This window comes from Cynocephalus volans, chromosome 1 (genome assembly GCF_027409185.1).
Source record: "Cynocephalus volans isolate mCynVol1 chromosome 1, mCynVol1.pri, whole genome shotgun sequence".
Taxonomy (NCBI): domain Eukaryota; kingdom Metazoa; phylum Chordata; class Mammalia; order Dermoptera; family Cynocephalidae; genus Cynocephalus; species Cynocephalus volans.
The window spans coordinates 283028227-283050907 of NC_084460.1; the positions used below are offsets into that span (position 1 = coordinate 283028227).

The 22681-nt window shown below is 51.3% G+C and overlaps 1 protein-coding gene across 1 annotated transcript; it reads left to right on the forward strand.

Annotated features, from left to right (window-relative positions):
- Positions 1-11384: 11384 nt before the first annotated feature.
- DES (desmin) lies at positions 11385-18669 on the forward strand. The gene is made up of 9 exons (XM_063114554.1): positions 11385-12064; positions 13110-13170; positions 13263-13358; positions 13504-13665; positions 13839-13964; positions 14557-14777; positions 16030-16073; positions 17585-17667; positions 17880-18669. The coding sequence occupies exons 1-9, from the start codon at positions 11487-11489 to the stop codon at positions 17919-17921; spliced, it is 1413 nt and encodes a 470-aa protein (XP_062970624.1). The 5' UTR covers positions 11385-11486; the 3' UTR covers positions 17922-18669.
- The last annotated feature ends 4012 nt before the right edge of the window (positions 18670-22681 follow it).

Genomic DNA, 22681 nt, shown 5'->3' on the forward strand with positions numbered 1-22681 from the left:
GAAAAGCAGAGACCGAGAGAGAGAAGTTGAGGGTGCAGACTCAGCCTGAGCCCCATCCTAAGAAGGTATCTGGAGCTCCAAGCCTCATCCTGGCCAGGAAGTGGGGAGCTCTCTGCACAACACCAAGGAGCAGCTGGAAACAGCCTGGGGCCTGCCAGCAGTGCTCACACAGTCCTGTCCTCGGCCTGTCCCTTCGCTCTTCCTAACCCCTCCCCCAGCCTGAGTGACGGCACCGGCTGTGGTCCCTCCCAGGCCCCAGGGCAGGCGGTCAGTGGTCTATTCTGGTACCCAGGGTGGCTGGGGAGCCTGGGGGAGGGCAGAGAGAGGGCCTGCCCCATTTCTTTGAGGCCGAATAGGGAGGGGGCATCAGGAGGGCTCTTTGGGATGGTTGGCATATAGGGTTCTGACTGTCATGGGTGGAGAGGAAAAAAAACTCCAGCTCTCCATTTTCAGCAAATTGTAAACTCTTGGGATCTTTAATTGGTAAGGGGAATATATCTGGGACATCCATTGGTGGCTGTGGCACTTGGGAGCTGGGGCGGTGGGAATCCCCAGCACCTGGCAGTGGACCCCAGAGTCTCTTTCTAACTTTGAGGCCACAGGATCAAGCCTGGTCCCCAGTCCCAGGCAGCCCTTCCAGGACAGATGTGTGGCTGCTGCAGCCAGCGGCCAACTCCCAGGCCAGTTGGGGACAGTCTGGGGCCAGAGTACACTCGGGGGAGCCTCTTCAGTCAGTGGGGGAGTCCCAGAGCCTGGCTAGCCCTATGTGTGGCACAGGGCAGAGCAGTCCCCTCTGGCTTCTTTATTCCCCAGACAGGAAATTTTCGGTCCCCCCTCACCCCCAATTCCTATGGGATGAAGGCCAGACTCCTCTGCCACTGGAGCCCAACTCCCGGACAGCCTCTCCCTCCATGCCCAGCCCCCAATCTGGAGGGCAGTGGGTGGGGAGAGGATCAGAGCAGAATGTTGGGAGGGACTTGCCCAGTACTGGACAAGGGGCTTTTTTCCATGGAGATCCCCCAATAGGTCTGAGTTAAAAACAGAAGAACTTAGGGCTGTGCCAAACCCTAAAACCAAATCAGTCTGTATTAAGGCCTTAGAGACCACACTGAGAAAGGAGCAGGGCTTCTAGGAGGGTCCAAACATACGCTTTGTTTTTTACTTGCTGTGCAACCTTAGGGAACTTACCTAACCTCTCTAAGCCTAGTATTAACAGCTGTAAAGTGAGGATAATAGTTGCTTCACAGTGTTGTGAGGATCAGAGATACAGTGATTTTATATGGCATATCCATAAAGCCATGCCTAGGACAAAGCAGGTGCTCAGTAAGTGGTAGCTGCGATATCACCCGACGCTGCGTAGCCTGTGGAGAGAGCAGGAGTTTTGGAGTCAGGCAGTTCTGGCTGTGAATCTTGGCCCGATACCTGCTGACCTTAAACAAGGACTCAAGCAAGTTTCTAAAACTCCCTGAACCAGTTTCCTTATTGGTCAAAAGGGGCTAAAATATTAGTAGTGACTGGCACTTACTGAGTGCTCACTGTGAGCCAGGCACTGTGCTAAGTGCTTTACAGACAGTTTTTCATTTAATCTTCCCAACCACCCTATGCTGTTGTCATTTTACAGATGGGAAAACTGAGGCTCAGAGAGGCTCAGGAGTGGTAGATCCAGAATTTTGAACCCAGGTAGCAGCCCATTGGCTGCTCTTCAAACTCCTCTTGCCAATACCTCTGCAGAGTCACATGGAATTTAGGCCATTGTCTGCCTATCTGGCAGGTGTGAGAAGTTAGGAGGGTGAAGGGCTTGGGGCTATAAGAATATATAATGCTGAGGGCCCAAGAAGGGGTGTCCTCTGGAATCCAAGGCTCACTTTCATTGTGTAATTGGATGGTTTGGAGAATAAATTATCCCACCAGCAGCAATAACTGTTCAGGATGCTGTGACGGGCTGTGGTCTGAAGTGGCAGACAAGGCCCTGGGGTCTGAGTGGACCCCAATCTGACTGTGACTCAGCTGGTTGGAGGAAGAAGAGGATGATCCTATAAGGCTATAAATAGCAACTGTGCATAGTGGCCCTGTGAGGTCATTGCCAGCCTGCTCAAGCCCTGTTTAAAGCACTCCATAGCCTCAGAGGGATGTAGGAAACCTGGAAAGGGCCCAGGACAGCAGAAATGTGACCAAACTGGAGGGGCTGAAACCAAAAAAGCCTATGAGGAAAGAGGAAAGGAATGGGGTGAATCAGGGCGAAGATCCTAACAGAATTCCAGGGAAGGGACAAAGCAGCCACTTTTCTCCATCTAGGTGAAGGTGTTATAAAGAACGAAGGGGTTTACATTCCAGCAGGAGGTTATGAGAGGGAGGCCTTGAGGGGCTGCCTGGGGTGTGTCTGTGGGTGAGCGAAGGAGCCTGTGGAACCCCTTTGCGGGAGTGCCCTGCGCGCTCCAGGTCTGCCATCCTGCAATGGTTCTCAGACATCCCCTCCCTCTTTTGCTCTCAAAACCTGATGCCCCAGTCTGGTCAAAGAGAGTTCTCTCCTTTCCTCCTGTGGAAGTCACAGCCATGGGGAAGGTGCACGTCTGATGGGGAAAGGGGCTCCTGGGTTTGTCTCTTTGGGAAAGGCTCAGGGCTGGTGGGATTTGGAGAGCAGAGAGGGGAGAAGTTCAGAGGCATCCCCTACAGACTGCTGGGATTGCGGGGAGGCCACAAGTGGGGTGGGGACAACTGAGACTCTGAGAGCCCGCAAGAGGGTGGGGGGCCGCCTGTGTTTTGTTGAGGAGGACCAGCCGCTGAGACAGTAAGGGTCAAAGCCTGGGGAGAAGGGAGGGCGTCAGTGTGGAGGAGGAAGTGGATTCCATCTCGGCTGGTGCTGGGGTAGCCACGTCTCACCAAGATGTGGTGGGACTGGGCCTATGCTGGGGTTGCGTCCACAATCCGGGTCCTGCTTTGTGGTAAGTGTAGGGAGAACACAGAGGCTTCCAACCAGGCTGCCCAAAGAGGCCCTGAAGCTCAGAGAAGAAACAGCCCTCTCACTCTTCTCTGTAGGGTCAGAGTAGGGAGGGACGGCCTAAGATATTTCACTTTAAGCAAAGAGAAACTGAGACCAGAGAGGGGAGGTGACCAGTCCAGTGTCACACAGCTTGTCCTAGAGCCAACCCCAGGACTCCGGCCTCACCCTGTCCCTAATTCCCAGCCACAAGGTCCCAACAGGAAGCCTTCACTGGTATCTTCTTTAACGCTACCAAAGCCCCCTCCCTTTCCCCCCAATTTACACGGGACTGAGTGTCCACACCGCACGTCCACCTCCCTCGTCCCATGAGCTCCTCCCCTCGAGGCTCAGTCTCCTCCTAACCTCCCTCATGGGCAGAGATGGCCTATTTGGTGGGAGAAGTTGGGGACTGGGGAGGAGATGAGATTAGCCTCAGACTTCTCCTACTTTGGCAGAAAACCTGCAGCTCTCCATGTCTGTAAAAGGAGTGTGGCAGGAGGGGGCTGGAGTTGGGGCTATGGGGCCCTCCCTGGAGAAGGAGCAAGTTCAGGGGTGTCGGGATGATGAAGAGGGGGTGGAGGAGGGATTTATGAGAATTGGGGTGTGGGTGCCAGTAAAGGAAGGGGCCCAGGAAAGGGCCTGGAGGAGAAAGTTGGGAGAGGGAGGATGCGGCCCGAAGGTCTGAAGCCGGTCAGATGTGGAGGGTGGCAGATGTGGGGGAGGGTGGGTTGTTGACGGAGCCTGGGGGAGGAGGGGTGGGCAGCACAGCAGGAGAGAGATGAGTTTCAGGGAGAATCTTGACGCCGCTCTGCCAGGGGGGGGGGGCGGGGGGGGCGGGGGGGGCCCCAACTCTCCTGCCTCCCCCGGGTGATATCAGGAAGAAACAATTGCCTCTGGACATTCCTTCCCTTTTACAGTCACTCCCAGCTCTGCAGCAGCCTGTGAGGTTAAACAGCTACTACAGCTGAAGGGAAAGTGGAAGGGGGGTGATGGGAAGGGGTCATTGAGGGGAGGGGGCCATGCGCAGGGAGGCAGGGTGGCATCAGGGAATGAGTCCTGAGGAAGGACTCAGCTGGGACCACTCACTGTTCCCACCCTCTGCTGGAGCTCAGAGACTCAGGATGTCAGAAGCTAAGGGGACCTCAGAGATGACCTGGCCTGATCCCCTCTCTCACACTGGGGTCATGACAGGGCTGGAGGGGAAACGGGACTCGCCCAGGTGGCACAGATTGTTGGCTGGGGAAACCCCAGGCTGAGCACCCCTATCTTAGTCTCTGGTTGACCACTCCATCCCTCCCTCAACTCTATGCGGTACCTCCCACCTGTACTCCCAAACAAGTGCCAAAGCTGATGAAGAGAAGCCTAGGCTCCCAGACTTGACATCTGCCATACTGTCCCCAAGGCTCTCTCATGCAATGGCTGCCTCCTGGCCCAACCCAGCTCAGGGTGGAAGCACGGAGGCCTTCGCTGGGAAATGGAAGGAGGAGGAGGATGGGTCCTGGAGAAAGGAGCAGAGGGCAACCCTGGAGGGAGTGTCAGGCAGTGGAGGGAGGGCACACCATGGGGAGGGATCAGCACTGTCTCTCGCCTGGCATCCTGGGGTAAATGAGGTCCTCCCAGACAGGGCACGGGTCCAGATCTCTGTTTTGACCCCTTTCAGCTTTTCCTAATCAAAATGTCCTGTGCTGGCCAGCCTGGTGTCCCACTTGTCCCCTATCCATGGCAGAGAGCCCTCTGTGAGCTTCAGAGATCTGCCCAGGTGTCCATCAGCCTTCCAGACACTGCACTCAGGGAAGGCAGGGAACAGCACATGCACAGGTCTGGAGGCTGGAAAGCGCTTGGCAGCATCACCCAGCAGGAAAGAGGCTGGAGGAGAGGCGAGGGAGCTGAGGTGGGCACAGTGGGCAGGGCCAGTCCTGTGGGGCCTTGGAGGCCACAATGACATTGGGTCTTACCAGTTCAGTAGTTCAGGGAAAGGAGAGAAGCTGGGAATGGTGAAATAGGCAAAGTTCCTAAAGGTATGAGCACTGCCCCCAAATATTTGCAGGGCAGACCTATGAAAGGGGGGTTCTTGCTGTGTTTGGCTCCAGGTTAGAATAAGTGGCATAGAAGTGACACACCATCTGGCTTCAAATATAAGGAAATATTTTCCAACAGCAGAGCTGTCCACTGTTCCACAATGGAGACATGTTAGGTCCAATGGAGACATGTTAGACATGACTCTTCATGGAATGGAATGGGCTGACTGGAGACAGTAAGTTCCCAGGCAGAGGAGGGATTCCAGCTGGACAAGGGCTTGCTGGAGTCACACTAGAGAAGAGTTAAGCCTTAAATGAGAAGTGGGAGCAGGAACTGGTCAATCTCATGACCTGTGAGGTTCAACCTTAACTGTCTAAGACTCTATGAGGTTTGAATAATCTGGGCAGATTTCAAACAGATAGCGGGACTCACTTCCTTCCTTAATTTATTCAACAAAATGTATTGCCAATACCCACTGTGCAAGGTACCATACTACATAAGCAAGCTTACAACAACACTTTTTTGACAAACGTTGGATGAAATGGTCTGTCGTTAGTGGACCTTCCCCTTTCCAATATCACTTAGCTAAAGAAAGAGGCATGACCATAAAGTAATGTTGCTCTCATGTTAAAAAATTTATATATTCAAAATTGTGTCCTGAAGATGTTCACAGCAGCACTGCTTATAATAGCAGAAGATTGGAAGCAATATAAATGTCCACCAATAAGGAACTTGCCAAATAAATTATGCCAAATCCATACAGTAAAATACAAATGAAAATATTAAGAAGAATGACTCAAAACATTACAACAAAGAAAAGTGCAAAACCAGATAACTTCACTGGTGAATTCTACCAAACATCTAAAGAACTTCTCAAACTCTTCCAAAAGTGAGAAGAGGAGGGAATACTTTCTAACTCCTTCTATGAGGCCAGCATTATCCAGATACCAAAGTCAGGCAAAGATACTACAAGAAAACTATAGACCAATATTCATTATGTATATTGATGTAAAATTCCTCAACAAAATACTAGCAAACCAAATTCAGCATCAAATGAAAAGAAGTATATACCATGACCAAGTGGGATTTATTCCTGGAATGCAGTGATGGTTCAACCTATAAAAACTAATCAGTGTAATGCACCACATTAACAGAATGAAGGAAAAATATCAAATGATCGTCTCAATTAATGATAAATGAAAATAACTGCATTTACAGTAGCACCTAAAAGAATAAAATACTTAGCAATAAACATAATCAAGGAGGCATAAGACTTATACACTAAAAACCACAAAGCACTGCTGAAATAAAGGAGACATAAATAAATGGAAAGACATACCATGTTCATGGACTAGAAGACTAAAGATTGTTACGATGCTAATACTACCCAAAGTGATTAAGTATAGGCCCTTTCAAAATTCCGTCAATGTTTTTTTGGTTTTTGTTTTGTTTTTTTTGGCAGCTGGCCTGTACAGGGATCTGAACCCTTGACCTGGTGTTACAAAACCATGCTCTAACCAACTGAACTAATCTTAGGCCAGCCCTTTCCATCAATGTTTTTTACAGAAATAGAAAAAAATCTATCTTAAAATTCATATGGGATCTCAAGGGACCTCAAATAGCCAAACAATCTTGAAAAAGAAAAACAAAGTTGGAGGAAGACTCACACTTCCTGATTTCTCAACTTGCTTCAAAGGTACAGTTATCAAAACAGTGCAGTGTAAAGACAGATATGCAGACCAATGGAATAGAAAAGAGAGACCAGAAATAAACCCTCATATATTTGGTTAAATTATTTCCAACCAGGGTGCCATGACCATTCAATGGGGAAAGAACAATCTCTTTAACAAATAGTGCTGGGAAAACTAGATATCCACATGCAAAAAAGTGAAGATGGACCCTTACCTTACACCATATACAGAAATTAATTCAAAAGGGGTCAAATACCTAAATATAAAAGCAAAAACTATAAAACTCTTAGAAGGAAACATAGGGAGAAAACTTCATGACATTGGATTTAGCAATGATTTCTTGGATATGATGCTAAAAGCACAAGCAATAAAAGAAAAAAACAGATAAATTGAACTTCATCAAAATTAAAAACTTGTGCATCAAAGCAGAGTGAAAAGGTGACCCACAGTTCGGAAAAACTATTTGCAAATCATATACCTGATAAGGGATTAATATCCAGATTATATAAAGAATTCCTACAACTCAACTACAATGAAAAAACTGAACAACCCAATCCAAAAATGGGCAAAGGATTTGAATAGACATTTATCCAAAGAAGATATACAGATGACCAATAAACACGTGAAAAGATGCTCAACATCATGGAATATTAGAGAAATGCAAATCAAAACAACAATGAGGGGCCAGTCCCTTGGCTCACTTGGGAGAGTGTGGTGCTGATAACACCAAGGCCATGGGTTCGGATCCAGTATAGGGATGGCCCGTTAGCTCTCTTGGGAGAGCGTGGTGCTGACAGCACCAAGCCAAGGGTTAAGATCCCCTTACCGGTCATCTTTAAAAAAAAACAAACAAGCAAACAATGAAGAACCACTTCATACCCATTAATTAGGATGGCTATTATAAAACAAACAAACAAACAGAAAATAACAACTGTTGGTGAGGATGTAGAGAAATTGGAAACCTTCTCTGTTGCTGGTAGAAATGCAAAATGGTGCAGCCACTGTGGAAAACAGTATGGCAGTTCTTCAAAAAATTAAACATAGAATTCCTATATGATATAGCAATTCCACTTCTGCATATATATGGAAAACAATCAAAAGCAGGAATTTGAACAGATATTTCTGCACCAAAGTTCACAGCAGCATTATTCACAATAACCCAAAGATGGAAACAACCCAAACATTCATCAACAGATGAATGCATAAACAGAGTGGTATATACATACACTGGAATATGATTCAGCCTTAAAAAGGAAGAAAATTCTGACATATGCTATAACATGCATGGATCTTGAACACGTTATGCTAAGCGAAATAAGCCAGTCACGAAAGGATAAATATTCTATAAATCCACTTACGTAAGGTACCTAGAGTCGTCAAATGCACAGAGACAGAATGTAGAATGATGGTTACCAGGGGCTGGGAGGAGGCGGGAGTGGGGAGTTATTTTTAATGGGTGTGAAGATTCAGTTTGGGAAGCTGAAAAAGTTCTGGAGATGAATGGTGATAATGGTTGTACAACAATGTCAATGTACTTAAGGCCACTGAACTGTATACTTAAAAATGGCTTAAATGGTGTATTTTATGTTATGTATATTTTATCACAAGAAAAAAAATGACTCAGCTGTCAATGTACTGAAATGAAATCATCTCTAAGATATATGTTCATTGAAAATTGCTTGATTCATAACTATATGTAGTTTTAAAAAAATAGGGGGTGCATATATGCAAATGTGCTGTTTATGCATACGTTAACTTTGAAAGGAGACACCAATGACAACCTAAAACTGATTGTCTCTGAAGAGGGGGAAGGGGTGGCTGGGGGTCAAAAGTGGGAGGAAGACTTACTTTTCACTTTATACCTTTTTGTACATCCCTGAGTTTTGCAGCAGGCGCATTACCCATCCAGATAAATGAGTCTTTTCAGTGCGTCCAACTCTGAGTAGTCCCCTTGGGAGGCTAAGCTCTAACTGCAGCAGCGCTGTGCAGCTCGGGACATGTCTTGGAACGCTCCTCTTTCACCTGCCTTCCAAGCCCTGGGGTGTTGTTTTGCTGCCCTCCATGGTAGCAAATCCTCAAGAGTGGAACTGAATTTTGGAAACAGCCCCAAGTGGTTTGGAGCCAAATCTGGTAGTTGTTGATTTTGACTAGAGAGTAGATGGCGTAATTTATTCATTTGTTTTCTGCATCATTTCACCCAGGAACTGAGACCTCAGGCTGGTCTGGAGGGCAATTTCCTTTTGTGGTCTGGAGACCGTTCAGAGAGGTGCACCAGAAAAGCTGTCCTCAGTAGCATCATAAAAATGGGGAAACAGTCTCCTACAGTGGATTAGTCAGATTCTTTGGGCTATAGGTGATCAAAGCCAACACCAAGTGCCTTAAATGAAAAAAGGGGGAGTTTATTGGCCCAAAGCCAGGAAGGATGGTAGGGGAACTCACAAAATTGGAAGCTCCTGCTTCTCTCCAGGGTTCTCTGCTTCTCCTTGCAGGTTGACCTCTTTCCTCCTACGCCCCCAGGGGGCAGAACACACTACCACCACAGGCTCCAGTTTAGTAATCCCACTTCCATCTATAAATTCCAGGGAAGGCCTCTGATTGGCCCTGCACAGGCCCAGGCCCATCCCTCGAGCCAATCACTGCAGTCAGGGGGATGCAGTAATAAAACTGGCTGGGATCAGAGTTCCCTATCCTCTCTGTGGGGGTGAGGGTGGTGTGGGGAGGAGGTACAGCATTTGTCATCAAAATAAGGGGATGGGAAAGAAAAGCCTGCAGGCTACTTTGAATGACAGCAACAAGGATAGTGCTGCCTGGGATGTGTTACGAATCCACACAGCCTCCAAAATCCTCCAGGAGCATACATACCAGTCTAGTTTGGGAGATGAGACACAAAAATAACCAGAACACAACAGCTTGCACTGACTCGAAGCCTGGATAAGAATATCTGCAACTCCCCATCCACCTCATAAGCTTGTCTCTTGGATAAAAATTAGACACTTAATGTGAAAGAGCTATGAAAAGACAGCAGTAACAAAGTCCTTTATAGTTCACCTGGCACATTCACACCAAAGCTGGGGCCAAAGCATGGGCTCTGGAGTCAGACCGCCTCAGCTTCCTGGGCTATGAAATGGGAATGATGCCAGGCTTAGGGTTGCTGGAGTAGTGGGGGTCATGGGTATGAAGTGCTCAACAGATTGGCACACTAGGTGGTCAGTACCGGAAAGGTGTTGTTGTGTGCATTATTGTTACCTGGGCCTCTTCAAACCCCTCTGGGCTAGGCATGGTGAGGCTGACTGTCCCCACTTTATAGCTCAGGAGCCTGAGGCTCAGCCTGCTAGTCACTACTCCTGCTGGTGAGGGCAGGGCTGGGGTAGGACCAGCTACAGGCTCTTAACCCAGCGCTTTATTTCCAGGGTTTGCATTCCAAAAGGGTCAGGCCTAAGAAAGGACTGTTGAGTGCCAGGTGGAGGTGTAGGGACACAGCCAGTGTTCACGGAGAAGTGTGGATGTCCCTAGGGGTCAGTGAGTACCTTGTACTAAGGAGGGGTGTTGTGAAAGATGGGCAAGCCCTCTGCTGGGCTCCATTCCTGTTGGGGGTCTGGAGCATTATGGGGGTGGGAAGTGATTGGGGCTTGTCACCTCCAGCCTTCCTTGACTATCTGATGCCCATGCCTCCTCAGGTACCCGGCCCCCCTTTCCCCCCAATCTCCTCTCCTGTGCCTTGTTTCCCGGACCGATGCATTCTCCTCTATAAATACCAGCTCTGGTATTTCGGGTTGGCAGCTGTTGCTGCCAGGGAGATGGCTGGGTTGACATGTGGCTCCTGACAAAACACAAATCCCTGGTGTGTGTGGACGGTGGGTGGTGGTGTGAGGAGTAGGGGGATGAATCAGAGAGGGGGTGGAGGTGGGGGGAACAAAGGGGCAGGAGCCGGTTAAGTTGGTGTGGGGGTGAGAGTGTACATAGCAATTGGAAACTGAGAGCTCATCAGACCCTTTCTGGGAATCACCCTGTTGTTTATAAACTTAAGGCCCTGCCCTCATTGGTAGGAGGCAGAAAGAGGACCTACAGTAGTCCAGAGGGAAACTGAGGCTCAGAGCTATAGCCCAGGTGCCAGTGGACATGCCTGGGCAGGCAGGCTCTGGCCGGGATTGCTTTCTGCCCTCTGGATACCCTCCCTCCTGCCCTGCCTTCTTAGAGACCCCAGCCCTCTAGACTTGGCTGGTGGACTTATGGTCTTTGCCTAAGCCTTCCCAAACCTCTGCAACTTCCAGAGAATCTTTAGAAATAAGGAGCCTTTCTAGGGAACAGGCCTTGTCCCTTCAAATGACCCAGAGTCTCTCCTTAGAGCAGAAAGGAGACCCTCAGACTAAATGGAAGCCTCTAGCCTCTCTCGCCTCACCAACCTCAGTAGAGGGCAGACACCCATGAGCTAAAGGGGGCCTGCCCGGGGGCTCCAGACATGCTTTTTGCTCCGGTGAGGCCGTTGGCAGGCCTGCCTGTCTTCTGCCCTCTTGGGTGGGTCAGCGCGTCAGGGCCCCCCACCCGCCGATCCAGGGGCGCGGGCCTCTTGCAGGGGAGCTGGCCTCCCCGCCCCCACGGCCAGGGGCCGCCCTTTCCTGGCAGGACAGCGGGATCCTGCAGCTGTCAGGGGAGGGGCGGCGGGGGCTGATGTCAGGAGGGCTACAAATAGTGCGGACGGCTGGGGGCCCCGTCTCCCTCGCCGCATCCACTCTCCGGCCGGCAGCCCGCCCGCCGCCTCCTCCGTGCGCCCGCCCAGCCTCGCCCGCGCCGCCACCATGAGCCAGGCCTACTCGTCCAGCCAGCGCGTGTCCTCCTACCGCCGCACCTTCGGCGGGGCCCCTGGCTTCCCGCTCGGCTCCCCGCTGAGCTCGCCCGTGTTCCCGCGCGCGGGCTTCGGCACCAAGGGCTCCTCGAGCTCGGTGACGTCCCGCGTGTACCAGGTGTCGCGCACGTCGGGCGGGGCCGGGGGCCTGGGGGCGCTGCGGGCCAGCCGGCTGGGGGCGACCCGCGCGCCCTCCTCCTACGGCGCGGGCGAGCTGCTGGACTTCTCGCTGGCCGACGCCGTGAACCAGGAGTTCCTGACCACGCGCACCAACGAGAAAGTGGAGCTGCAGGAGCTCAACGACCGCTTCGCCAACTACATTGAGAAGGTGCGCTTCCTGGAGCAGCAGAACGCGGCGCTCGCCGCCGAGGTCAACCGGCTCAAGGGCCGCGAGCCGACGCGTGTCGCCGAGCTCTACGAGGAGGAGCTGCGGGAGCTGCGGCGCCAGGTGGAGGTGCTCACTAACCAGCGCGCCCGGGTCGACGTCGAGCGCGACAACCTGCTCGACGACCTGCAGCGGCTCAAGGCCAAGTGAGGGCCCGGCGCACCAGACCCCCTTCCCCCGGGCAGGGAGTAGGAGGCTAGGCCTGGGGGCTGGGGCCCAGCTGTCAGCACCCCTCTTCTCCTAGGGCCAGGAACCCTCTCCTGCCCTACGTAGGGAAAGGGACATCCACCTGAGTCCCCAAAGGGGTGATGGGCCCCAGTCTCTCCCTTGTGTTTCCATCCTGCACAGAAGTTTTCCCCGGGAGATACATCTAGGTGGAAATGAGAGACCTTTGGAGAGCCAGGCCCTGTGGGCAGCCCCCTTTAAAAGCGTTTTTAAATGCTGGGGTAATGTGGATGGAGTCAGGCAGGCAGATGCGGGGAGGAACGGCTGGAGGTAAACCCGAGAGGGAGAGGGGAGGTTGACAGGAGACATTGGAAGCTGGGCAGGCTGGGAAGGGCGGGGGCAGAGATTAAGTAATAGCTCTCAGCTCAGCTGTAAGGAGGCCCTGGGGAGGGAGGTGGGGGGGGCTTGACCCTTGGGCCTGGCTGAGGCTGAGTCATTTCACGAGGTGGAGGGATAAGCTGGAGGAAAGGGGAGAGTGGGTAGGGGACCATGGCCCTCAGAAAACTTGAGAGGACGGGACTGTAGGCTCCACCAGGCTCCCAGCGTGAAAGAGCAACAAGTATAGAGTTTTCATGGGTCTTTCTTCTGACAGCCCAAGTGAGCAGAGTCACCCTCCTGCCACCAAAGTCACAAACATTGATTGAACAGTTACATGGGCCAGGCTGGGGCTGAGAACCAGGAACACAGAGTTGGATAATATAGACACAGTTCCTAACCCCAGGGAGGTCACAGTCTGGTGGGAACATAGACTTCAAGGGTGTGGCTCCAGGACAGAGATTGGGCCACTTCCTGTGCCCTCCCTGGGTGGGGAGGGCCTCTGCCACTCCCTTTCTGGGCCTCCTGTCTCTACCCAGCAGGCAAGCCTTCTCCCTGTCCTGAGCCCACTCCCTGGTCAGCCCCCAGCCAGTCATCTCCACTGCCAGCTTTATCCCCCCAACTGTCTGTCCTTCTGTCTATCCTGGCCAGGCTGCAGGAGGAGATCCAGTTGAAGGAAGAGGCAGAGAATAATTTGGCTGCCTTCCGAGCGGTGAGCCCCCCTCGGTCCACCCTGCATGTCCCCTAGTCTTCCTTTGTCCTGCCTGGGTGGTCAGTGACCTGTCCTTGTTTGCCCTCTCCCAGGATGTGGATGCAGCCACTCTAGCTCGCATTGACCTGGAGCGCAGAATTGAATCTCTCAACGAGGAGATCGCGTTCCTCAAGAAAGTGCATGAAGAGGTATGCCTTGGCCCCTCTGCCTCGAGGTCCTTGGGCCATGGTGAAAGCAGCTGGAAAGTGGGGTGGAGGTGGGACTCTGGGAATGAGGGTGTCAGGGTGCTATGTGGGGCCTGGGAGGGGACTGAAGCCCAACTATCCCCTGCAGGAGATTCGTGAGCTGCAGGCCCAGCTTCAGGAACAGCAGGTCCAGGTGGAGATGGACATGTCCAAGCCAGACCTCACCGCCGCTCTCAGGGACATCCGGGCTCAATACGAGACCATTGCAGCTAAGAACATCTCTGAAGCTGAAGAGTGGTACAAGTCAAAGGTGGGCAGCCTGGCTTAGGGACTGGCACCTCTATTCCCCTCAATCCCAGTTTGGAGGTGCTGCTGGGGCTCCTTCCAAGGGGAGGAGAGTGAGCCCAGAGTGCCCATGCTCCTCTGCCCAGGCCTACCTTCATCCTGCGTCCTCCTCACCTCAGGGCCCCTCTCTGCCCTTAGGTGTCCGACCTGACGCAGGCAGCCAACAAGAACAATGATGCACTGCGCCAGGCCAAGCAGGAGATGATGGAATACCGACACCAGATCCAGTCCTACACCTGCGAGATTGATGCCCTCAAGGGCACTGTGAGTCCCTGCCTGCCTGCCTGCCTGCAGTTCGCATGCTCACTCTGTGACCTTGGGCCCATTACAGACCTTCTCTGGGCCTCCATCTCCTCAAATCCACAACGGAAGTAAAACCAGACAGCTGGATTCCCAGTTGGGCACTAAGGAATCAGAGGGTTCTGAGGGCATCTCCTTGTGCAGGGGAAGGGAGGCTGAACCTAGGTGCTCCTTTCTATCCATTTTATTCCCTGAATGTCCACTTAAGACTTTGTTTGAGTTCAGGGTTCCCTGGATCTGGGAGCCTAGGCTCCTTGTCACCAGTTTTGGCATTTCGTTGGGAGGTACAGGTGGGAGGTACAGTGTAGAGGTGGGGGAAGGGTGGAATGGTCAACCAGAGATTAAGATAGGGGTGCTCACCCTGGAGGTTCCCCAGCTAATGATCTGTGCCACCTGGGCAAGTCCTGTTTCCTTTCTGGCCTGTCATGACCCCAGTATCAGAGAGGGTATCAGGCTGTTTTTCTCCACTGGAAGCCATTTCTCTCTCCTCCCTGGGCCCCAAATGTCCTCCCCCCTGGACAGCCTGACCTTGATCTGGGCTCTCCCTCCCCCGCAGAACGATTCCCTGATGAGGCAGATGCGGGAGCTGGAGGACCGTTTTGCCAGCGAAGCCAGCGGCTACCAGGACAACATCGCGCGCCTGGAGGAGGAGATCCGGCACCTCAAGGATGAGATGGCCCGCCACCTACGCGAGTACCAGGACTTGCTCAATGTGAAGATGGCCCTGGACGTGGAGATTGCCACCTACCGGAAGCTGCTGGAGGGCGAGGAGAGCCGGTGAGGGGCGAGGCTGGGGCTGGGGGTGGGGTGCTGGGGGGCCCATTCCTGCGCCCAGGGGCCCTGGGATCACCTCAACAAGACCTGGAAACAACTTTATATGAGAGGCCACCACTCTGCTAATTGCAGAGAATTAACCAAGGCCACCTGGGTAAAAAGTGATTTAATTAACAGCTTTATATAAAGAGAAAAGTATTCCCTTATCCACCTTCAGAATTAAGAATCAGCAGCATTAAACCATATTCAGCAACTGGTAATAAAACATTGCTGCCAGTCAAGGGAGAGATGAAAGCAGAGTGGGGAGTGATGAGGAAGGAAAGGGAGGGGCAGTTAGAGATGAATAGAGACAGAAGGAGAGACAGACAGTCTCGCACATGGGGAGGCGAAGAGAAGTACTAAAGAGACCTGTACACGGAGGCACACACACACACACACACACACGTGCTCAGAGGAAAAGACACAGATGACATGCTCAGAGCAACCCACCTCTAGACAGAAAACAACATAAACTGGAAGGGAACACGAGGGAAGCTTCTGGGGTGACAGAAATGTTCTATACCTTGATTGGACCGGTAGTTACATAGACATAGACATTGATCAAAACTCACGGAATTGTACACTAAAGATCTGTACATTCAACTGTATGTAAATTTAACTTCAATTTAAAACAGGTCAATTACTCCAAAATATGGTACCCATTGATACTCATAAAAAATGATAACATCTGAAGTTTTTAAAAAGCAGCAGACATGTTTAGATATAGACTTTCACATGGAGATATCAGATTTCATAAAATAACATCTACATATGACGGCCTTTTAAGGTAGCTAAATTCGTGCTACATTTCCCCAGCATGAGGCATAGACGGTCAGCGCCTGAAACTGGCCTGGATGGAGGGTGGGCACACGTAATGGATGTCACCCACAGCTGCTATTGATATAGTGCCAGGAGCAAGAAGGAAATCCTGGTTAATTGGGGGGTGCAGTGGGGGTTAGGCATCCATATGTCATGCCAGCAGGTCAGAGCTGGAATGGGTGATCCTTCCAGGAGGGACAGTTCCTGGAACAGCTGAAGTTGGCGTCTGACCCCATGCCCTGAGCAGTGTGGGCCGTGTGAGTGTTAGGGTCAGTGAGGCTGGGACAGCTGAGTATGGTGTTTATGGAGCACCAGGGTCCTCCACCCATGATGGGTGGTTGCAGGGATAGACGGGAGGGTCGTTAACCCTTTGGGGGCTTGGTCTCTCTTCTTTCAGGATCAATCTCCCTATCCAGACCTTCTCTGCCCTCAACTTCCGAGGTGAGTGCATGCTGGGAGGTGGGGGTTGGGGTTTCAGGGGCCCGGAGTCGAGCAGGGGCACTGTCCAAGGCTGGCCAGGAAGGGAGGATGGGACTATGGAGCCAGTAACAGGCCTGGGGTCTGGGAAAGAGAAAGGGGGCTGCTGAGGGTAGGTTGGAAAGTTTAAATAGAGGCAGATGAGGTGCCTTCTGACAGAGAGCTTTTCATTTGATTTTATTGTATTGGATTCTATTTACCATGTCTCCTGCAGCTTCTGGGGGTATTGGGCATCAGGAAACAGTCTCTGCTCTGAATCCCAATCTCTGAAAGTACCAGGGGTGTCATTGGGGGCCTGGCAGTAGGAGCATCTCAGATGCTGTGGGCTAGAAGGCACCTACCGCCCGCCCATTGTCTGTTTGGCATGTCGCCAAGTGCCCCCTGGCTGTCAGCTGAACACCTCCAGTTTGCTGGAGCAAGATGCTGAAAAATGAAGCCAAATCTTCAAAGCCAAACAATGCACGTTTGAAAAAAATGAAGCCAAATCTTCAAAGCCAAACAATGAAAAGAATGAGCTCTTAGGGCATTCTGCCATTCTGCCATTAGTAATGTGCAGATCGAGTGGCTTTCCAATCCCAAAGAGCAGAAAAACACACTATAATGATACATTAGGAAAGCAAGTCGGAGTCTTTGGCAGTGTCTCCTTTCCTAGATCAAACCTTTTATATCTTCGATGTTTGTTTCTATCAGGAAAAAGTACATGCTGTGCTCCATTGAGCAACAACGTTTATCACAGGCTAGTTGTTTGCTAAGGAGATTCATAAACAAACTCATAATAGAAGGACCTAAATTTGACCCTCTCTATAAAACTCAGAACCTCTCTTTACAATTAGTTGTTTATACAGACACCAAGTGTGTCTTGCATTTAAAACTTTCAAATCAATAGTTCTGTGGCCACGATAGGGGCAAGTATCATTGTTACCATTTCACAGTGGGGAAACTGAGGGAAAGTGACTGACCATCAGCACAGTGAATCAGTGCCTGACTCCTGTTCCATCTCACTTTCATTAAGACATCAAGTTGCTCATCCTGAGTTTTGAAGAGAGCTGGGTACTATAGGATCCTCTAAAAGAGTTTCTTGGGACTGGACTTTGGGGTTCTGTCTCAGAGGCGGGGAGTCCCAGAATACAAATTTGTGTAGGGCTCTCCTGGAGCCCAGGGGTGGAAGGGAAGAAAGAAGGTGTGGGGCATGTCAGTGCTGGGCAGCCTGGGCCTCAGGGCTCCCCTGCCCTCAATCTGTTGGCTCCTGAGCCCACCTCAACCGTGGGACTGACCCCAGGGTCTGCAGAGTCACCTGCTGAGTGCCGGGCTCAAGGAAAGGTGCTAAAGTCTTGTTGAAGAAGTAACAAGCCTGTCTCAAGGGGAGTAGGAGTCTGCCAGGGTGCTGTCTGATGTGGCCAGGGATGGATTCCCTGCCATTGGTGCAGCCCAGGCCTGGCCTTAGTCAGGCTGAGCATGCGTCGGATCCATTACAGAAACCAGCCCTGAGCAAAGGGGTTCTGAGGTGCACACCAAGAAGACGGTGATGATCAAGACCATTGAGACCCGGGACGGGGAGGTGAGTGGTCTTTCTGGTCCCTTATCCTGGATGGAGGCTATGAGTGTGTGGGAGGAGGACTGTCAGCCAGGTGTCTTCCACCAGCTGTGCTGGTTCAGGCCCCTGGTTGGGTGGCAAGAGGGTCCTGCTGCCCTGGGGTTAGGGACGACACAGGGCTGAAGCTTCGTTCTCTGGCCAGCACTGAGTTGGATTGGGCTTCTCTTCCTCCCCAGGTTGTCAGTGAGGCCACACAGCAGCAACACGAGGTGCTCTAAAGCCAGAGACCCTCTGCTGCCAGAGACCGTCCTCGCTCCTGTCCTCACTGCCTCCTGAAGCCAGCCTTGGACACCACACCCAGCTACAGTCCCCCCCCACAGCCTCTGAACCCTTGTCACTGCCCATCCCTAATGGTCCCCACAGTGGACATGGCCCATTCCTGTCCTGCCACAGGGAGCACCCCAGCTGCCTCTGCAGACCCCAGGCATGAGTCCTGGCTATTGGAAGTGAGTGAACCTTGGCTCTTATGCCAGATGGAACCCAGGCCAGAGCCATGATTCTGCCCCTCCCACCTCTGTGACCTCAGGCTCTAGCCTCTGGCTTTGGAGAGGGCCCCCAGATCTGGGACACTGCAGGGTCAGGACTGAGCCCCATGGACCTCCCCATCCCCCAGCCCGATTCAGAGAGAGAAAGGGTAGCCTCCTCAGCAAGCCAGGCAGGTAGCCAGGGGGACTAGCCTCTGTGAAGTCTGGGGGGCTTGAAACTGTCCCCCTGGTCCCTTACTTTCTTTTCCCCAGCCCAGGGTGGGCTTAGGAAGCAGGGGCTGCAAGAGGGAAACCCCGAAGGTGCCGGATGTGGGAGCAGGAGATTCAGAAGGAGAGAGGGTGGGTGAGATGCTGGAGAGGACAGGAGAGGAGAGAGGCAGAGAGCGGTCTCGGCTGGTGGGAGGGGCGCCCACCTCCCCACGCCTGCCCTCCCCCACCAAAGGGACTCTGGACAGAACAATAAAGAGATAAGCACAACCTAGTGCACCCCCTGCTGTTTTGACCACTGGGTCTCCTCTGGGGGCCCAGGACCCTGTTGTACCACCCATCACCGTGAGATGGACTGTGCTGCCCTCCTGCCCAGCCAGACTGTCCCCCAGGGCCTCCCAGCCCTGCCATATGTGCACAAGGGGGGAAGGCAGGCTGAACCAGAGGCTTTTGTTGGGGAACCACAAATACCTCCCGTTAGGCCCCAGTTCCTGGACTGCCCCTTGATGCTTCCTACCCTACCTTCACATCAGCAGGGCCATGAGTTGGGAGGGACACACCACCTGCTGTTCTTTTCAAATGATGCCACTGCTCCCCACAAATGCACTGTGAATTAGGGCTCTCTCAGTCCCTTCCCCAGAGAAGCATACAGCCTCTTTCCATTAACCCTTCCTGCATGGAGACTACTTCAGGAAAAATGATAATGTTCAGAAATGTGGAAAGACGTATCTTATGCTTAGATAAGAAGGCTCAATACTCTAAAAGTGTCAGTTCATCCTACATTCATCTATAATTTCAATGCAATGGAATCTCAAAACATGAAAGGGAAATTTTGGGAGAATTGAAGAAGAGGGGAGGGAGTGTAGGACATATGAAAAAAATTAGAAAATTATGGAATAAAACATTAAATTATATTATGAGGCTACTATAATTAAAACAGATTTGTTAATGAAGAGGGAGTATACAAATATTTATGGAATAAAATAGAGTGTTTAGAACAAGACCCACATGCACATAAGACTCCCGGATATGTTAAAGGAGGCATTTCAAATCTATGGGGAAGCCTTAATTATTCATTATGGAGTTGGAAGGCAATCGGGTAGCCAAGGGGTGAAGATGGAGGGCAGGAGTAAAGGCTTTTCACCCCTTCCAAGAGTCTTTTCACTCCTTCCAAAAAATATATTTCAGGTGGATCAAAGATTTAGGAAACTTGATGGATCTATGTAGGCCTCAGCTTTCAAGTTGCTCCTCCCAAATTTAAGAGATTATTCTTCAAGGAAGAGGGTAGAGATCACAAAGGTAATAAACTCAGACAGTCTGAGACTAACAAACCTAATGGGTTTTAGTCTGGAAGTCCCTAGTCTGACATTCCAAACTGACTTTTCGAGGAACTTCCAAAAGCCTTTCTGGTGTCTCTTTCTCCCCCTCCTTTGATGCAGCCCTCACTTACAAGTTGCTCCCTCTCTCTGAGAAGGCCCCTTCTCCATGGTATTCTTCACCTTTGCCCTGGGAGGAGCTGGGGCTACAACCCAGGTCACCAGCCTCTGCCACCAGTGACCCATGGTCGTTTTCTTCTCCCCAGTGCTCAAGAGGGGTGAATCCTATAGGCCCTAGAACTACCTCAATCAACCTGTGGAGAAACTCCACAACAACCCTCACAAAAAATGAAAATGGAAGTAGCATTTCCAGTGTCTTCTCACTGGGATAGGGGGTGGGGGGCAGGTGAGGGGCTTCTTATCCTTGAGCCTGTTGGGGGCCTTGAATCTGAGCTAGCCTCCCTGCGAGGGCACACTTGGGTGAGGCTGGGCCCAGGTGGGTAAGAAGTGGTGTGGGTATCTGTGAACAGTTTCTGGAGCCCTGGGCCCCTTCTTTTCGCTGAGTGAGTTATGTGCACTCAACTGCCCCAGAAAGGATAAAGGGACACATAGGTCAGGAAATGTTTTGAAGGAGGCTTCCCCTCCACCCACCAGAAAAAAAACCCAAAAGCACTTGGGCACATACTGGTCACTAAGGTGGAGGGAATGTAGGAATCTTAGACTCTGAGGCAGACCTCAGAAGTGCCCCAGGCAGTGACCCTCACAGTACGGAAATCCCCTCCCCAGACTTGCCCTAGCATCCTTGGATGAGCAGACATCTAAGCTCTGTCTGAATGTCTCCAGTGAACTCACTACTTCTGTGGTGGCCTCTTCCATCTGGGGACAGCTCTGAAGTAAAGCGCTTTCTTCTGTCTCCTGTAACTACTACCTACTTGTCCTCAGGGAAGAGAGAAGGCCCAGAGCCACCTGTCCCCAGGAGAAAGCATTCTCTGAGCAGAGGCTGCCTGGGACTAGAAATTCTGGCTCTAAGCTTTGCTTGTCTCCTTGGGAGCTGGGCAGTGACCCAGGGAACCCAGGGAATGGGCAAAAACAAACCAAAGAAGATTTGGGTCGCATTGGTCATATATGTACAACCAGATCTTCAATGTACCCATTCCCCACATGCACATACACGTACACACCGTCACTTCCATGGCAAAACCTCTCTCTGTTCCTCAGGATGCTTTGGTGCCTCCTCCTTTAAGAATCTGAACGTCAAGAAATGAGGACTCATAGAGGGCTAACCATCTTCCCACTGGGCCGGAGGTATCAGGCCTGACCAGCTCCGACCCCATCTGAGGGGTGGAGGAGACAGACAGGTCTCTATGCCAGGAACCGAGGGCTCAGTGGGCACTTTCCTATCCTGTGTGTCTACTCTGGCTACCCTCCCACCCCCTGCCCCTTGAGACCCCAGCCTCATTCTACGCATTCACCTCTTTCCTCCTTCTCCTCACCACAAGCTGGCCCAGGGCACATATGCAAATACGTCAATGACCTTTTATTCAACACCTAAAATGCAGCTACCCAAGGGTAGGTTTTATCCATTTTATTCACTACTCTATCCCCGGAAAAGTGCTTGGTACTTAGTAGGCCCTCATTACATATTTAAATACTTGTTTAATGAATACCCACCAGGCACTTTTACTTACTTTTCTTTAAATTAAATATTCACCAGGAAGGGCTGATACCCCCCACTTCATTCACTGATTCAATGAACATTTACTGAGATTTTCCCATGTGCCAGACACGTGCTACATCATTATGACTTAGAGGAAACACCCCATGGCCCAGAGAGGTAGGGTGACCTGCCAAGGTCACACAGGAGTCTGTAGCAAAGGAGGACTGGGCCCCAGGCTCCTTGGCCTCCGGAGCCCAGATCTCTTTCCATGACACCATAGGCTTGTGATTGAAAGGCAGGGCACACTGGCAACACACACGCCCAGCCCGGCGCCAGGCCGGGGGCCACTGTGGGGCCCATGCTGAGGGACAGACAAGCGCCTTGCAGCCAGCTGCTCTGGGTCACCAGCCTGGCTGGAACCTGACCACTTCTAGCTGTCACAACAAGTGTGGGCTCCTCCCAGGAGAGGGCGCCAGTGACTAGCCCCAGCCTGTGCCCTCCTTACCCAGGCCCACAGTCCCCTGCGCGCAAATCAATGAGTGCCCCTATTAGGGACATAAGAAGGCAGGAGACAAGCTTTGTTCCAGGTTCTGTGCCAGGCCCTTTTAAATAGTTAATATTTATTTTAATATTTAATATAATAATTTAATGCCATCACAACAACGTAAGTCGGATCATGTAATTTCTTCTGCTCAGAGCCCTGAGATGACTTCCCATTTCACTAGGAACAAAAGCACCATGGCCTGCAACCTGTCTAACCCATTTTCCTCCATTCTCCCCTCATTCCCTCCAGCCTTGCTGGACTCCTGGCTCTTCTCAGAGCCCACTGGGAATATTCCCACCTCTGCCTGAAGCAATCCTCCCCAGATGGCTGCATTACTAAAATTTGCTTCCTCAATCCTTCAGGACTGGCTCAGATGTTCCCATGGAGGCCAACTCCAGCCACCCTATTTGAAAGTGCAATCCCCCACCACACTCGAATCCCCCTTACCCTGCTCAGCATTTCCCACAGCACTTATCGCTTTCTAATAATCTTTACAATGTCTTTATTTCTTTTTTGTCTCTCCTCAAATATAAGCAACGAGGGGGGCAAGAATCCTTGTCTGTTCTGTTCACTGCTGTATCTCTAGTCCTTAGAACATTGCTAGGTACATAGTAGGAATTCAAAAATGTTTATTGAATGAATGAATAAACAAACCCTGAGTTGGGCTACCCCCACGGTGCAGATGAGGAAACTGAGGCTTAGAGATGTTAAGTGACTTGCTCAGGATCACACAGTTCATTTACTCAACCAACCAGCTAATCAGCCAGCA